Genomic DNA, 18,704 nt, shown 5'->3' on the forward strand with positions numbered 1-18,704 from the left:
TCAAATGTATTCTTTTTAATGACTGAGTAATACTCCATTGTGTATATGTACCACAGCTTTCTCATCCATTCGTCTGCTGATGGACATCTAGGTTGCTTCCATGTCCTGGCTATTATAAACAGTGCTGTGATGAACATTGGGGTACACATGTTTCTTTCACTTCTGGTTTCCTCGGTGTGTATGCCCAGTAGTGGGATTGCTGGATCATAAGGCAGTTCTATTTCCAGTTTTTTAAGGAATCTCCACACTGTTCTCCATAGTGGCTGTACTAGTTTGCATTCCCACTAACAGTGTAAGAGGGTTCCCTTTTCTCCACACCCTCCAGCATTTATTTTAAAATTATATGATTTTATGAAGAACATAACTAATCTGTGTCTCTTGAGAAGAAATTTCAAAGGATAACCCTATCGAAGGATGTCCTGGGTTTTCTTGAGATCTGGATGTGGTAGTTCTCCACATTTAAACTGAGTTGTAGAAAAGTTCGCTGCTTTGAAAGTCATCACTAGTTTTGTATAGAATATGATCTGGATATTCCCTATTTCCTTTCTATCACAATAACTAGTCAAATCTATTTAGATATTCACATTGGCTTGAAGTTGGATGGATTAGTGAGACTTTCTAGTAATATTTTCTATGAGGAATTTTTTCCAAACATGATCATTTCAACAAACCAAACAAACATTTTGCCACATTCCATTATGGATTTGTCCGCTCTGCTTCCCAAAAAGATACACATTTAGAGTTCTTGTCCTTCCACTGGCAAGGGCAGAAAGGGATCTGAGATACAGAGAACAGTCATTTAATAATCTGATTGTGACAAAGGATTTCTTATGCTTTAAAAGTGAAGTATAAAATGGAAAGTGGTTTTGTTCATAGCAACTATCCAAAGTAAAAAACTGCATGGAACCTGGAAGAAATGCTCACTTAAGTGTGTTTTTCCTTCCAGGACTTCTTCTGATTCTAAATCTCTCAATTTCAGTAACTTCATTGATGAGTATCAGTGTTATTGAACTTACTGAGGTTGTGTGTGTGTGTGTGTGTGTGTGTGTGTGTGTGTATATGTGTGTGTGTACCCTAGGGAATTGCTGCCATCTGTCAGTGAAGAATATCTAGCATTCTTGCAATGAACAGCTGTTTATATCCATCCAGACTGCTTAGCAGAGTGTATGAGAAGAGGCAATTTATGAGGCAAAGGCAAGTTCAACTTCTTTTGCATTGTGTGTATGTTAACGGTTCAGATTTAGGTGGGCTCATGTGTGGAGCCAAAGAGCTTGGCAAATTGATACAGCAGAGACCTTCTGTTGAACATTAATCATTTCTTTTCTTAAACTTTATACTTGTCTCCTAGTACAGCTAAGTAAATAACAATGCATTTCTATGCCTTTTGCATTTTGCAGCGGAGACCCAATATCAGTCCACATTCCCACCAACTACCCTTTGGTTATACATTAGCAACTTCCAAATTCTGACTTTAGACATGGCCTTCAATTCATTTCTAGAGAGGTAAACATCTTTCGAGAGATATCATATAGCTCTCTTAGTTTTCATACAAGTACCTCAAACAAGGCAAATGTGAACTTGTTCCCTAGTTTCTAATCCCAATGCTACTACCTTCATTCAAGACTTCATTGTGTTTCCCCCAGAATATAGCAATGAGCCGAGACAGCAATACCAAGACAGCAATGAGCCCACAGGCGCCCTTGTGCAAACTAGGGCAAGATCCTTTTCTTCAATTGACAGTGCCCCACTCCCCAAAAATGGCTCTGTGAGTGGATCATGGCCTGGATCATGGAGGTTATTTCAGCCCCACTCTCCCCTCTTGTTGGATACTTGAGCTCAGAGCACAACCTACAAGTGGCAGCCCTGCCAGTGAGACTCTTACAGGCCCCATCTCTTTTAATTGGCTTTCTTATCTTGAATACAAATCACCTACAGTCTGCCTTTCACAATAAAATGTAAATCTAACCATAGCCTGCTCCCTTCTTACAATGCTCATGGCTCTCCAGACATTCTGACTCAAGTGGAACTGCCCCGCGTGGGAGATAAAGACTTTGAGCTTCTGATCCTTGTACCAACCTGCACTCCTTCAACTAATATCAAGATTTCTTTTCATTATCTTAGGAGAAGGAGGCCTTCCTAGGGATGGGAAATGTCTGAGCTTTGGCCAGAATTCCTAGTAGAACAAAAGTGTAGAGAACCAAGGGAGAGGAGTGGAAATGAAGGAATAAAAGAGCTATTTTCAAAAAAGAAGAAATGTCCCAAAGGGATTTGTCGCCATCCTGAAGCAGTAGTGCTTCAGAAATTCCTTCAGGGGCTCGTTTCTTAAGGGGACCAGTTGATTTTCATCCTCTGAGTTGTCTTTCCACATCCAGGAAGCAATTGCTGAACAGAAGTCCAGGTAGTGAAGCAGAAGGCAGAACTTTGGGGTCCAGTAGAACTGGGTGTGAACTGAGGCTCCTCCTCTGACTACCTGTGTGACATTAGGCAAGTTGCTACCCCTCTGAGCCTCAGTCTCCTTGCCACCAAAATGGGTAAGGTAATAGGATTATTGTGGAAGATAAATGAAAATGAGATGATGTGTTTAAAGACTCTAGTACAATTGCTGGCACATAGAAGAATCAGTAAATGTCTACTTTTACATTAGTTGTGTGTGTATTCAGTCACTCAGTCATGTCTGACTCTTGGCAACCTTATGGACTGTAGTCTACCAGGCTCCTCTGTCCATGTTATTTTCCAGGCAAGAACACTGGAGTGAGTTGCCATTTCCTCCTCCAGAGGATCTCTCTCCCCGACCCGGAGATCAAACCTGTGTCTCCGGTGTCTCCTGCATTGGCAGGCGGATTCGTTACCACTGAGCAAAAGACAGAAAACCCACTTGACGCTAGTTAACCACCCCTTGCCAAAGCAGAAAGAAAAGAAAAGGGAAAGGTTTCACTGGCTCATATTACTAAGCCAAGGACTCTCCACCTCTTAGCTTTGCTTCCCTCTGTGTCTCTCTTGTTCTGTCCTTCACAGGACAGAGGCTGTCTGAAGTTTCACTGTGAGAGACGACAAGCTTCTTAGGCTCAGAAGGACATTGACTGATGCCTGACACACGCCCCTTCCTGTTACCTGTCCCCAAGGGTACTGAGAGTTAGGTACTATGATTAGTCCCACCTGGGCCGGCTGCCCATCACCCTGGACAAAGAAAAGGATCTGTTAACAGGAGAGTAAAGTGCTGGTTGGACAAAAGAAATGGGCAGCTACTACTATTTTCTTTCCCCTTTGCTGGAAGGTAAAAATCAGGGCCCATTGAAGCAATAGCTGCATGATCTTAGTAAGGCAAGACCCTTGTTTTCTTGCCCTCTATATACCCCCTGCTTGATCAGTCTCTGCTTCACCTACCCGCTCCTCACCTGAATGACCTTCTCACAGCGCCTAATCAGTAAAATGACTCCATACTTGCTCCAGGCCCCAGCTAATGGTTGTTCTAATCTTTAGATCAAAATGTCTCCACTGTGATAGCATATCAAAGGGGCCTGTGAGGGGTGTGCTTTTCTGCTGGTTTCCTTGGTAACTGATGAGGCAACCTGATGTCAATTCCCCATATGACTGGTCACTTCCCTCCCCCTACCCAAGCAAAGGCTGCTGCTGTGGCATCCTGGCTGCTGTCTGCTGTCTGCAGTGGGGGTGCCGCCCCAGGACCTGGCTTCAGATGTGTAAGCTCCCCCATCCATGACGCATGGATGTCTCTGTAGCTGACTCTGGGCCCTTTCCTCAGTCTTGAGGCTGGGCAAGTACAGGGCTTGCAGGACTCTGGGGTGCAACCCCACAGGCAACTTGGTGCTAAGAGTGCGTTTGACCTGAGGCGTCCTGCTGGAGCAGCGGTCTCCACCTTTTTGACACCAGGGACCAGTTTTGTGGAAAACTGTTTCTCCCTGGACTGGTGGCGGGGGCGGCAGGGGGCAGGGGGAGGGTAGGGGAAGTCTGTTCAGGCAGTAATGGGAGCACTGGAGAGCAGCAGATGAAGCTTCCTTGCTTGCTCTTGGCTTACCTCTTGTTGTGCAGCCCGGTTCCTAATGGGATAGACCCATAATGATCTTTTGCCCAGAGGTCGGGGACCCCTGTGCTAAAGAACGGCCACTTCTGGGTAAAGCCTACCCAGCTGTGAGGAGCCAAGTAAAGATGCTCATCAAAGCATGAAATGGTCGACAGTGTCCTTGGTCTGGTCCCTGAAACTAGGTCCAAGATAGAACCATATGGAACCCTGGCAGGTAGGTGAGGCACAGCCATGGTGAATGAAGGTGAGAGCTACAGGTTACATTGGCTAGGACTCAGGAGTCAGGGCTTCTTTTTCGAGGAGGATTAAACTAAGAGGTATTCACGGTGGGGTTAGAAGAGGAAGAGAGAGAGTGTCTGCCATGGGAGGAACATTGCACAAGCTTGGAAGGCAGTGCTAGGGTATGCCTTTGTAAAGAGATGAGCAAGTTCAGCAAGTTCCTGTTGTCCCACACCCGGATGTTTAGAGTGGGATGGGTGTGGAGGCTGCCTAGGTTTAAGGCTGGGAATGCAAGAGGGGTTGAGAGGCATGGACAGGAGGTGGGAGCAGACAGCTCCACCCTTGGGGTCAACAAAACCTTGGTCTGTGTGGTCCTCCAAATCTCTGCACACCTTGTCACCCAGCCCCTCATCGGGGAGGTATCGCCCCACTAAAGGAAGAGTTTTGTGATCCACCCTTTATCCTAGAAGGAAATTCCCCTAATCACTCATCTAGTGCTTTAACTTCAATTCCCTTTATTGCTTTGACCTTGGAATGTTTGGTTTGCTTAATTTAAATCTTATAAGGATATTTGTCAACTGAATAGAGGGTTAAAAAACACAGACTCAACTTGGCGTAGGAGATGCATCTGCAGAGTATTTTCTTGTTTGGGTGGATAATGACTTGCATTTTGTTCAGAAAGAACTGACTGTTTAACAGATGAGTTGCTGAAGGCGCCTCAGTTAACTCTCATAACCACAAGTGCTTATTAGTACACTTGGACCAACTTGAGCATTTTACCCAAACTCTCTACAGTCTAAACCAAAGACAAGCTCATGGTTCTTTTTATTAGTCTCTCATTTTCTTTTTATTGTATTTTTAAAATTCCAGATATATACATGTTTGTTTTATTAAGAAAATGATGTAAGATGCATAACAAAACATGTAAATTATCCTGCACTCCCACACCTTCTATTACCTTTCCCCAAGGTGATTAAACTTAACGAATTCTGTTTATACAATTGCATACCAATGAATATACATATATATGGGATTATGGAATATGTAATTATGTTAACAATAGGATCATACTATATATATTATTCTGGAATTTTCTTTTTTCTCTTCGAGGTATGTCAAGTAAAGTTCTATAGCTAACTCAGTCTTTTAATATTAAGTGATCTTTCTGTGGTTGAATGGGACATGACTGTCCTTTTAAGGAAGAGAGACTATACCCACAGAGAGACAAACTGTTTCCAACTTTTTGCTACCCAAAACAATGCTGCATTAACTATCGTTGTATATATCCTTATATCATATTTCTTTTATTAAATAGAATAGTTTTGCAAAACTATTGTTGATTCTTAAGTTATTTTCAATATTAATAATGTCAAGATATTTTATAAAATTTTGCTGTAATCCAAGTTCTTTCCAGTTATATTTGAGAGAACTGCTTTCCTATACCCTGAACACCTCTGGCCTTTTTCTCCCTTTAAAATGTGAGACATCTTCATAGAAAAAAATGGTATCACATGTGAGTTTAATTTGCTTTTTCCTTTGTTACTTGTAAGATTGGACTTGTTTTCCCGCATGTTTGTTGACCATTTATTTTTCTTCTTCAATTGTAAGTTTATTGCTTTTGTTTTCAATTGAGTGGTCTGCCTTTTTTTAAGTTCTTCTTATTATTGGTAGTTTGGAAGATTCTGTGTCTCAGGGATTAATAGTTGTTTTGTCATAAGTGCTACAGATAATTTTTCCAGTCCATTGTTTGTCTTTTATTTTGTGATGTGTTAAAACACCACTTTTAATTTTTTTTAAATTTTATAAAGGCAAATAGTCTTCTTTCTTTCATGGTCTTTGAGTTGTTGGGTGTTCTTAAAAATCTCTCCCATGTATAGGGTTATAGAAGTAGTATCCTTGATTTTCTTCAAATAAAAAAGAAAGTTTTACTTTTTTACTTTTTATATTTACATCTTTAATCTAGAAAGAATTTAAGTTTAGCGTTCTTTCTTCAGATGTGTATCATTTACATTGACATCATTGATAAATCAAAATACTCATTTCCCAATGAGTTTGAAACACCAACTTTGTTATATAAGAGACTTCCTGGACTTTTTATTCTGGCTCATGAATCTATGGATGATGTTTCAGTCAGTCAGTTCAGTCGCTCAGTCATGTCCGACTCATTGCATGAATGAGTCGCAGCACGCCAGGCCTCCCTGTCCATCACCAACTCCCAGAATTCACTCAAACTCATGTCCATTGAGTCTGTGATGCCATCCAGCCATCTCATCCTCTGTCGTCTCCCTATCTTCTTGCCCCCAATCCCTCCCAGCATCAGAGTCTTCTCCAATGAGTCAACTTTTTGCATGAGGTGGCCAAAGTATTGGAGTTTCAGCCTCAGCATCAATCCTTCCAAAGAACACCCAGGAGTGATCTCCTTTAGAATGGACTGGTTGGATCTCCTTGCAGTCCAAGGGACTCTCAAGAGTCTTCTCCAACACCACATTTCAAAAGCATCAATTCTTCTGCGCTCAGCTTTTTTCACAGTCCAACTCTCACATCCATACATGACTGGAAAAAACTGGAAAAACCATAGCCTTGACTAGATGGACCTTTGTTGGCAATGTAATGTCTCTGCTTTTGAATATGCTATCTAGGTTGGTCATAACTTTCCTTCCAAGGAGTAAGCATCTTTTAATTTCATGGCTGCAGTCACCATCTGCACTGATTTTGGAGCCCCCCCCCCCCCACAAATGAAGTCTGAAAATGTTTCCACTGTTTCCCCATCTATTTGCCATGCAGTGATGGGACCAGATGCCGTGATCTTCGTTTTCTGAATGTTGAGCTTTAAGCCAACTTTTTCACTCTCCTCTTTCACTTTCATCAAGAGGCTTTTTAGTGTCTCTTCACTTTCTGCCATAAGGAAAGAAAACATACTGGTCATAGCAAACACCCTCTTCCAACAACACAAGAGAAGACTCTGCACATGGACATCACCAGATGGTCAACACGAAAATCAGATTGATTATATTCTTTGCAGCCAAAGATGGAGAAGCTCTATACAGTCAGCAAAATAAGACCGGGAGCTGACTGTGGCTCAGATCATGAACTCCTTATTGCCAAATTCAGACTTAAACTGAAGAAAATAGGGAAACCACTAGACCATTCAGGTATGACCTAAATCAAATTCCTTATAATTATACAGTGGAAGTGAGAAATCGATTTAAGGGACTAGATCTGATAGATACAGTGCCTAATGAACTATAGACGGAGGTTTGTGACATTGTACAGGAGACAGGGATCAAGACCATCCCCATGGAAAAAAAATGGGAAAAAGCAAAATGGCTGTCTGGGGAGGCCTTACACATAGCTGTGAAAAGAAGAGAAGCGAAAAACAAAGGAGAAAAGGAAAGATACAAGAATCTGAATGCAGAGTTCCAAAGAATAGCAAGGAGAGATAAGAAAGCCTTCCTCAGTGATCAGTGCAAAGAAATAGAGGAAAATAACAGAATGGGAAAGACTAGACATCTCTTCATGAAAATTAGAGTACCAAGCGAACATTTCATGCGAAGATGGGCTCAATAAAGGACAGAAATGGTATGGACCTAACAGAAGCAGAAGATACTAAGAAGAGGTGGCAAGAAAACACAGAAGAACTATACAAAAAAGATCATCATGACCCAGATAATCAGGATGGTGTGATCACTCACCTAGATGCAGACATCCTGGAATGTGAAGTTAAGTGGGCTTTAGAAAGTGTCACTATGAACAAAGCTAGGGGAGGTGATGGAATTCCAGTAGAGCTATTTCAAATCCTGAAAGAAGATGCTGTGAAAATGCTGCACTCAATATGCCAGAAAATTTGGAAAACTCAGCAGTGGCCACAGAACTGGAAAAGGTCAGTTTTCATTCCAATCCCAAAGAAAAGCAATTGCAAAGAATGCTCAAACTACCATGCAGTTGCACTCATCTCACACGCTAGTAAAGTAATGCTCAAAATTCTCCAAGCCAGGCTTCAGCAATACATGAACTGTGAACTTCCAGGTGTTCAAGCTGGTTTTAGAAAAGGCAGAGGAACCAGAGATCAAATTGCCAACATCTGCTGGATCATGGAAAAAGCAAGAAAAACATCTATTTCTGCTTTATTGATTATGCCAAAGCCTTTGACTGTGTGGATCACAATAAACTGGAAAATTCTGAAAGAGATGGGAATACCAGACCACCTAACCTGCCTCTTGAGAAACCTGTATACAGGTCAGGAAGCAACAGTTAGAGCTGGACATGGAATAACAGACTGGTTCCGCATAAGAAAAGGAGTACATCAAGGCTGTATATTGTCACCCTGCTTATTTAACTTCTATGCAGAATACATCATGAGAAACGCTGGGCTGGAAGAAGCACAAGCTGGAATCAAGATTGCCAGGAGAAATATCAATAACCTCAGCTGATGGTTCAGTTCAGTTCAGTTCAGTTCAGTTCAGTCGCTCAGTCGTGTCCGACTCTTTGCGACCCCATGAATTGCCGCACGCCAGGCCTCCCTGTCCATCACCAACTCCCGGAGTTCACCCAGATTCACATCCATTGAGTCAGTGATGCCATCCAGCCATCTCATTCTCTGTCGTCCCCTTCTCCTCCTGCCCCCAATCCCTCCCAGCATCAGAGTCTTTTCCAATGAGTCAACTCTTCGCATGAGGTGGCCAGAGTACTGGAGTTTCAGCTTTAGCATCATTCCTTCCAAAGCAATCCCAAGGCTGATCTTCAGAATGGACTGGTTGGATCTCCTTGCAGTCCAAGGGACTCAGCTGATGTTTAGTTGGCATTTATTCCTTGATAGTCTTTTTGTGATTATACCAAACATTTTTAGCATCATGAGAGATCACAACTTAATTTTGTAGTTTAGGGAGGAATTACATAAAGAAAGCTTCCCTGGTAGCTCAGATGGTAAAGCGTCTGCCTACAATGCGTGAGACCCGGGTTCTATCCCTGGGTCTGGAAGATCCACTGGAGAAGGAAATGGCAACCCACTCCAGTACTCTTGCCTGGAAAATCCCATGGACTGAGGAGGCTGGTAGGCTATAGTCAATGGGGTCACAGAGTCGGACATGACTGAGTGACTTCACTTCACTCCTTCAAAGAAAAGGAGTCTTCTGATATTTGAGAACTAACACTGTTAGTGTGTTTGATCTAAAAACTCAACTGATGGAGAAATAAATACTACCTACAGCTATGATGCATCTATAGACCATATTTTTTATTAATCAGCAAATGTATTACACTTAAGGGAAATTTCTGGTTCATATGCATAAATAAGTAACTTTAAAATTTTTTATGGGTATAACCTGAGCCATTAAGGCTTGGCTAGAAATTCTCTTTGAAATCTTTGTTTGGCCCCAAGTCTAGGAAAGAATTCATCTTGTATGGAGTTCAAACCTTATTCTTTTAGATAAATGCAAGAAAAGTCAAAATAAATGAGATGTGATTACTTTTAATTTTTTTTATAATTCATTGTTTAGTTTTGGTTATGATGGATCTTCGTTGCTGTGTGTGGGCTTTCTCTAGTTGCTTCAAGCAGGGTTACTCTTCCTTATGGTGAATGGGCTTCTCATTGTGGTGGCTTCTCTTGTTGCAGAACACAGGTTCTAGGTGCACGGGCTTAGTTGCTCTGCAACGTGTGGAATCCTGGACCAGGGATCAAACTCATGTCCCCTGCGTTGGCAGTTGGATTCTTAACCCACTGTACCACCAGGGAAGTCCCTAGAAATTATTTTTTAATTAAAAATGTTTTCTAACTTCTGGAAACATAAAAACTTGAGTCAGGTAACAGATAACCTAACTAGAGGAAATTTGGCTATCTACCTTGATCACTGAGAAATTTCTACTTAAATATAAAAATTTTAATTTTAAATAAAATGTTGAGTTTAAATATAAAGGTTTTATAAGTTATTCTAAAGCAAGTAAAGCATTTCTCTTGCAGTGTGTGGGAGCCACTAAATGTCTTCATTGAGAAAGTAAATTTGGGACAGTCCATTATTTGAATTAGAGTTTATATTAATGAGATTTCACTTTAATACCTCTGGATCTCTCTGTTGACTCATGTTGGTGGTCAGTCAGATGACCTCTCAATGCCTAATTCTAAATTTGTCAGCACATAATTGGATTGCTGCTCTTTTTCACTAAGCAATGGATATCCAATATTTAACATCAAATTGGTGACTCAAATAGTAAAGAATTTGCCTTTGATGCAGGAAACCAGGGTTTGATCCCTGGGTTTGGGAAGATCCTCTGGAGAAGGGGATGGCTAACCACTTCAGTATTCTTGCCTGGAGTATCCCATGGACAGAGGAGCCTGGTGGGCTACAGTTCACGGTGTTGCAAAGTCAGACACGACTGAGCAACTAACACTTTCACTTTCTTTCTACCTCTGTAAGGCCTTCCCTGGTGGCTCAGTTGGTGAAGAATCTGCCTGTAATGCGGGAGTTCCATGTTTGATCCCTGGTCTGGAAGGATCCCCTGGAGAGGGAAATAGCAACCCACTCCAGTATTCTTGCCTGAGAAATCCCATGGACAGAGGAGCCTGGCAGGCTACAGTCCATGGGGTCACAACAATTGGACACAGCTTAGCAACTAAACCACCAACCACCACCACATCTATGATTCCTTATCTGCCATTCTGAAATCCAAAAACTCTTTGGCAGTAAACTCTGACCTGATATTTATAGTCTTTATCCCACTTTATACATTTTGTCACATAAATATGTGTGTTTTCAGCAGCAAATTGTGCCCTAGCATAATTTTCATTATGTGCTGCATATTACCTTTCTCAATTAAGACATAAATCATGAATTACAAAATACTGGTATTTTGGGAAAGGCTCAGTGGAACTTGCAGTTACTTATATTAATGAAGGCATTAAAGAATATTAGTAACATCATTTATTGAGTACTTACTGAGCATAAAGGCACTGCTTTAAACTGTGAGCTTGAGTCTTCAATGGAGACACTTAAAGACAGAGTTGTGTTGGATATAACTGCTATCCCAGCCAGGAACATTGGCATTTATTCTCATTTCTCTTACCTCTGTGTCCCTATTTCATTTCTGCAAGGTGGCGTTCTGTGTGGAAAATAGGGTTGTAAAAAAGTCACATCTTACCACATCGACCCACAAGATTCTTGTTAAAGGCAAAGAGATGGATGGCTTTGCTCTTGGTCCCTCAAAGCACTTTGAAGCATTCATTTTTTGCCTGGATGAGAGTAATGGAATGTGCTAAGGAATCCACTCATCAAGTCCTTTGGTCAAGGTTCTTAAACCCTTAGCTCCTCTTTGCCTCAGTTTCCTCACTTATCAAATGAGCCCAAAAGCCACCTTTGCCCATTTCACAGGGTGATTGTGAAGCTCTGATAAGGTAACATATGGAAAGGGCTGTGAAAGGTAAAGAAAAAAAAAGTGGTCTGTGACACAGTCCCTTTCACTTCATCCCTCTAATCTTCCCCAAACATAGTATCTTGAATTCTAAAATATAACAGTCAGAAGTCCTTATCGTTCGGAGTTCTAAATGTAAGTTACTTCGCGTTGGGTTCTCAATAAGAGGAAAGCAATGAAAGCCAGGATGATGCTGAGTATGCACTGAAATGCATGCCCCTCAACAGCCATAGTTTTGAGGTTAAAGTTATTGCTTAGAAACCTGCCATCTTCAGAATGTCAGTGAGCTTGCAGACCTGCAGTGGTTAAATCAATAGTTAATGATGTTCATCATGTAATTTGAGCCTCTAGTTTGTTTATGCTAGACCAACTTTATCCATACTCCAAACAAATTATCTCTTATAATTACCAGCCCGAAGATAAATCTCTAAATGTTTTTCTGATGATAGTGCTGCGGTTGGCAGGTGTTAAAAGTGCCTCCCAGGGACAAAGATTGAAGATGAGCTTGTTCCCGCAAATCCTTCAGGCGAGGATGTTGCGCTTTCTAGCCTGCCATGTGCAAAGGCGCCTTGTATGGTGCCCTGTTAATGAAATCTAATAGGCAAAGGTCGTATATCTTTACAAAGAAAAATGCAAAGCTGGGATGTGATAAATGGGCTCCGTGGGGCTCAGTGGATGAGGTTTGGTGAGAAAACCCATGTTTGAACAGTCGGCATGGTTTCTCTGTAATGTTTATGCCTTAAATATCACCCTGTGCCAGTGATTCTTCTCACCTGGCAGAATGATTAAAATAAATACAAAAATAAGAAATCTCTTTGTCTTTAGTGCTTTGAACCATAGTGACTGGTCATCCAATGTTAACATTAAACATTATCCACCAGAACAGTTTGCCTTAGAGAAAAGCTGTAGATCTTTAAAGAAATCCTTTTGTAAACCTACCTATTATTATCAATGTTTCTTAAATGCAGAAGTCTTGTAATCTATATGTGTTGATGAGTGCTATCAGAATAATAAATAATGCATGCAGATGTGCAGGGCTATATCCAAAAATTTATGCTGTTTGGAAGTAGATTGAAAATCGACATGCTTGATTTTCATCATGCTACAGTGCAAGCATAAGTTAAATCTGGAATTATAAAGAGTTAAATAAATCAGATATTGAATTGAATCACTGCTGGTTTTAGGAGAAGTTACTAGTTCATTTGCTGTAGTTGTACTGCTGAGCTAAGAGACAGTTCAATAAATCAACTCAAGCTTGATGGATTCTTCAATTCATTGAAATGAGTGCGAGGAAGAGAAAAGAAATCTCTTAGTATTCCCTCTTTGACAAAAGGGTATGCAAAGAGCCTGAATGGATGAATGGTTGATTAATTTTGCCAGAAATTTTCTTGACAGCAGGAAATGTGTTTTTGCATTACTCTGTTTGCCTGGGATTTATTTGGTAGAATATGAATTATTGCATGTAAATGTGTACCTGAGGCTATGTTGCTGAAGTCGATGGCTCCTGGTGAGGTTTCTGACTATGAGACCTATAGTATTTTTTTTATGGTTTTGCACTCTGCCCCCTTACGGGTTGCCCTATAGCAGTTTATATAAATGTCTGCTCTCACTGACATTAGTAGTAAAGTCAAGCACTGACAATGATTCAATATTGAGCTTGGTTTGGGTGATCATCTATGGCCCTCCAAAGGAAGGATGGGGCTGGAGGCAACCAACTGCCGATGTTTGATAATTTGTAGACTCATTTACTTAGGCACTTAACTTTATGGAAGAGAAGACGCAGGTATCTCCTGGTGCTTCTGCTTATAGTAAGCCCACAAATAAATGTTTCTTAGTTTTATCTCATCAAGAAGAGGTACAGCTTCATATGGAAAGACCTAGGCTGCTATTAATGACACTGAACTTAGTGAGACTAGAACAAGGAGTCGCCTCCTACTTACCGCTTTCATACCTTTCCCATAAAGGTCAGTGTTCTGCTGTACGTCATTTTCTGGATCACTGTGGAGGGTAGGAAAGCTTGTGGTTCTTAGGACTCTTTTGGGGATGTAGGTGATGCTATAATTGCTTCCACTGAGAACTTCTCGGCTGCCATATTCAGATGTGGGAATATTGGAAGCCCCAAGGATCCTGTTCATTTTGTTATCCTTCTACGGGTAATACAGAACTTCCTCTTTCTTTTATGTACCAGACCAGAACTTATCTATAGTACATGGCACATCTTATAACATTTTCTTTTTTATGGAAGTATAGTTCATTTATAGTGTTGTTAGTTTCACGTGTACAGCACAGTGATTCATATATATATATATAGATAATTATATACAATTATATATATATATCCTTTTTAAGATTCTTTACCTTTATAGGTTATTACAAAATATGGAGTATAGTTCCCTGTGCTATACAGTAGGTCCTTATTGGTTATCTATTTTATATATAGTAGTGTGTATATTGGGGAAGGCAATGGTAATCGACTCCAGTACTCTTGCCTGGAAAATCCCATGGATGGAGGAGCCTGGTGGGCTGCAGTCCATGGGGTCGCTAAGAGTCAGACATGACAGAGCGACTTCACTTTCCCTTTTCACTTTCATGCCTTGGAGAAGGAAATGGCAACCCACTCCAGTGTTCTTGCCTGGAGAATCCCTGGGACAAGGGGAGCCTGGTGGCCTGCCATCTATGGGGTTGCACAGAGTTGGACACGACTGAAGCGACTTAGCAGCAGCAGCAGCAGCAGTATGTATATTAATCCCAAACTCCTAATTTATCTGCCCCCTCTACTTTCCCTTTTGGTAACCACAAATTTTTTTCATAAATAAGTTCATTTGTATCATTATTTTAGATTCCACATATAAGTGATATCTTATGATATTTGTCTTTCTCTGACCTACTTCACTTAGTATGACAGTCTCTAGGTTCCATCCATGTTGCTGCAAATGGAATTAGAAAAATTCTCTTAAACTAGGTTTACACAGAGACACACACACACACATAGACACAAACCCTACTGGACCATGAGGCTGCAAAATAATTTCAACCTATTATCCAAATTTGACTTTTGGTATTTTCTGCTTAGATTACAATAAATGAATGAAAAGTGATTAAGAGACAAGTAACTTAAGTTCCCTTTTGTGCGCATATCAGGTACTCAGAGTGAAATAAAGACAGCATATAAAAATGTATTAAAACAAAACTCAAACTTGGGTTTTAATCACTGCTGTACCATCAAGTAACTACGTGTGATACTAGGACTATTCCTGAAGCTTCTTAAACCTCATTACTCTTATCTATTAAGTAAATATTGCTATTTTTTTTCTTGCTACTAGCTAGAGAATTGATAAACATCAACTAAGATTACTTTGATCTTATGTAGAAAATCCAACATTGCTTATAAACATAAAATTTTACTTTCTCTAGAAGTGTCATGACACCTTTAGGTTTTGATTCCTTTGTTCAGTGATAGGCTGCACCAGCCTAGGAAGCTAACAAGTGATCCTAAAATCTCTTGTGGTCAGCCTTCTAGTTACTTTTGCTAATTCCCTGTCCATGGTTACCAGGGGTCCAGCTGGTAGACTCCCCAAATTCTTTGGATCCCTTGATGACTTAATTTTCAGCCACTGAAGGGCTAGCCACTAGCTGTGACTAATGAGGAGAAAAACCTCTCTTCTTTCTCTATTTCTAAAATGTAAAAAGTAATGATTTAGAATAAAGGATTGTCTCTTGAGGTGGCCTCTCCTCCTGCAAATATTGACTTCTTTTATTATCATTTATCAGGTTTTCATAAGTTATAGACTTGTCTGTCTCTCTCTGTAGTTCTTTGGTTGTGACAGAAACTCAACTCAGATTTGCTTTAAGGAAAACAGGGAACTAACTGCTCTAGTAAATGATAATCCCAGGTGGACCAAGCTTCTGGTACTCTTGGACTTGAAGCCAAACTGTATCATCAGAGCTTGTCTCTTTTTCTCTACCTCTCACCTCTTTGGTGGCTTCTGTCTCAGGTAACTCTCCATGATCCCCCGTGATGGCCGAGGGAGCTTCAAACTAATGTGATCCTTAGATCTCAGAGGAAAGAAGAAAGAGCTTCACATAACTCCCGTGAAGGCTCTGACTGACCAGCTCAGGTCATATATTTTCCAAGTACATAGGTTATGTAGCCAAGTGGGTGAAGTACAGTTTGGCTGGGTCTGAGTGACTCGCCACACCTAGAGCTCAGGTTAGGAGTAAGGACAGCCCCACACAGCCAGACCAAGTGACGAGAGGTCCTCCCCAAAGGAAGGAATGATGGACAGAAAAAATACATGTGTCTATGGCAAACTAAGGGCTTCCCTTGTGGCTCAGCTGGTAAAGAATCCACCTGTAATGTGGGAGACCTGGGTTTGATCCCTGGGTTGGGAAGATCCCCTGGAGCAGGGAAAGGCTACCCACTCCAGTATTTGGGCCTAGAGAATTCCATGGATTGTATACACCGTGAGTTCATGAAGAGTCTGACTCGACTGAGCAACTTACACTTTCATGGCAAACTGCTGCTGCTGCCGCTGTTGCCAAGTCGCCTCAGTCGTGTCTGACTCTGGGCAACCCCATAGACGGCAGCCTATCAGGCTCCCCCATCCCTGGGATTCTCCAGGCAAGAATACTGGAGTGCGTTGCCATTTCCTTCTCCAGTGCACGAAAGTGAAAAGTGAAAGTGAAGTTGCTCAGTCGTGTCCGACTCTTAGCGACCCCGTGGACTGCAGCCTACCAGGCTCCTCTGTCCATGGGATTTTCCAGGCAAGAGTACTGGAGTGGGTTGCCATTGCCTTCTCCATCATGGCAAACTAAATTCCTCTTAAACCTAGTATTTATTATTTATAGTATTCTAAGCACTGTGCTAGGATCTTATATTAACTATCTCATTTAATCCTCTATAAATTATTAATTAGGTATTATTATCCTCATTTTCTGGAGAAGGAAATGGCAATCCACTCCAGCACTCTTGCCTGGAAAATCCCATGGATGGAGGAGCCTGATAGGCTACAGTCCATGGGGTGGCAAAGAGTTGGACATGACTGAGTGTTTGGGGTGCAGAAATTAAGGCTTTGAGGCTAAGTAAATGACCCTAAGTCATGTAACTATAAATGGCATAGCTCAGAATTAGAGTCTGTCTCATTCACAGCCAAGGGTCTTTATTGCTTCATGTATTATATTTTCTCTTGTAGGTTCAATAATAGTAAAATTTACACTTTTTTTTTTTGGTCTTTGTCACCTTCCCCACTGTCCCTGATAACCCCTAGCTTCTGAATACCCTTTCATGTTAGGATTGTTAAATCACTGAATATCAAAATTGGAAGGGAACTTACAAATGCCTGCCCACATCCCCTCATTGCAGTGTAAGGAGAGAGCATTTGGGGACAGAGAAAAACCAACTTGTTCTCTTGTTGCCCAGACTTGATATGCCATTCTACCTAACAGTACTTAACCTGAATCTTCTAAATAAAAGGATTTCAATAAATATTCTTTTTTTGATAATCAAACTATCTTTTAGCTACAGAATTCTTTAAATCATTAATATTATCTACACTTCAGAAAGAGATAACCTAAAACTTTTTATAAGCAGATCACTTTAAAAAATCATTTCATGGATCACAAAATGAATAACAAAAACCCTAAAAGAGCAAAATGATACTGTGTTTTATGGTGTATCATAGAAAATCATGTCAAAATAAGGACAAATCAATGAAGTCTCTGACCTCTGGTATTATAAAGAGTTCATAGGATGTTCTGAAACCTTGTAGGTGAGGATTTTAATCATCTGTTTTATCCACTTTTTTCTTAACCCCCTTTTATCCACTTCGAATCTTAAAAATCTAAAGAAATATCTGTGGTTTTAGGATGATTCCCAAGAAACTACATAGTCAAAGAATGAAGACAGAGGCTTCTAGTTTGGAACAAGGTCTGTTGGTCAGGAATGTCTTTTATAAGTACAACTTAAGATGCTGCTGTCTGTCTTTCAGATGTTGCTATTGTATGTATCTGTTGGGATGGGACTAGGGGAGGTTAAACCCAATGACACAAGATGTGAGTAACTTGCTTCTTTTCCCCTCTTAAGGACTCACACCTGTGGCAGACTCAGTCGGGTAGCAGAGGGGCCTTTCTCAGCAGCTAAAAAAAAATAAATAACTCTACTATTATTTTCCCAGCTTCCCTGGTGGCTCAGTGGTTAAAAAAAAAAAAAAATCCACCTGCAGTGCAGAAGACTATGGTTTGATCTCTGGGTCAGGAAGATCCCCTGGAGAAGGAAATGGCCACCCACTCCAGTATTCCATGGAGAGAGGAACCTAGTGGGCTACAAGGCCATGGGGTCACAAAGAATCAGATGTGACAGTGTGACTAAACAACAACGTGATTTCCCCAGCTATCCCGCTGCCTAACTACTTGCAGAATTAAGGTCCTACTGTATGACACAGGGACCTATATTCAATATCTTGTAACAAACCATAATAGAAAAGAATATTAAAATGTAAATGTATAACTGAAACACTGTATAGTAGAAATTAATACAACCTTGTATTGGGTTGGTCAAAAGGTTTATTCAGGCCCACCCCAGACCTACTAAATTAGAATCTGCATGTTAACAAGACTCCAAGGTGATTTGTGTTAAAGTTAGGCTCTGGGTTAACATCTTGTGACTCAAAAGTCCTTAGTTTTGAGGGGTGAGGAGGTAGAGTTGTATACCTTGCCTTTCTTAAAAAAGCTCTCTTGATCTTCCAGTCAGTCTCATGCAGAACTGAACACGTTCTCCATTTGGCTCTAATATCTAGTACTGATATCCTCAACTGAATGCTCCCCATTCACTGACAAGTCTTTACAATGCATGGGGGCATGTGTACCCTTTAACTGAATCCAATGTTTACCAAGAGTCAGCTGTGTTTGCTCTCAAACCTGTTGGTACCAGTTGTACTAGTTCACATAATTACACAATTTAAAGAAACTGATGAAATAGGAGTGGAAAAAGATTGTTATTTCTAAGATGAATGCTTTGGAAAGACTCAGTGAAATGAAATGTGCTCTC

At 40.8% G+C, this 18,704-nt stretch overlaps 1 protein-coding gene across 7 annotated transcripts in view; it reads left to right on the plus strand.

Moving 5' to 3' along the window:
• Positions 1 to 18,704, plus strand: part of PRUNE2 (prune homolog 2 with BCH domain) — a 291,989-nt gene that overhangs the window by 158,142 nt on the left and 115,143 nt on the right. The window contains exon 1 of one of the 7 annotated variants that reach the window (XM_060409324.1): positions 3,526 to 3,698. The exons of the other annotated variants lie outside the window; for them this stretch is intronic. Within the exon in view, the coding sequence (XP_060265307.1) occupies positions 3,573 to 3,698 (126 nt within the window). The 5' untranslated portion in view covers positions 3,526 to 3,572. Of the gene's footprint in view, positions 1 to 3,525; positions 3,699 to 18,704 lie in introns of those variants that run through there. 7 annotated transcript variants of the gene reach the window in all.

Source organism: Ovis aries, chromosome 2 (assembly GCF_016772045.2).
Source record: "Ovis aries strain OAR_USU_Benz2616 breed Rambouillet chromosome 2, ARS-UI_Ramb_v3.0, whole genome shotgun sequence".
NCBI classification, from domain to species: domain Eukaryota; kingdom Metazoa; phylum Chordata; class Mammalia; order Artiodactyla; family Bovidae; genus Ovis; species Ovis aries.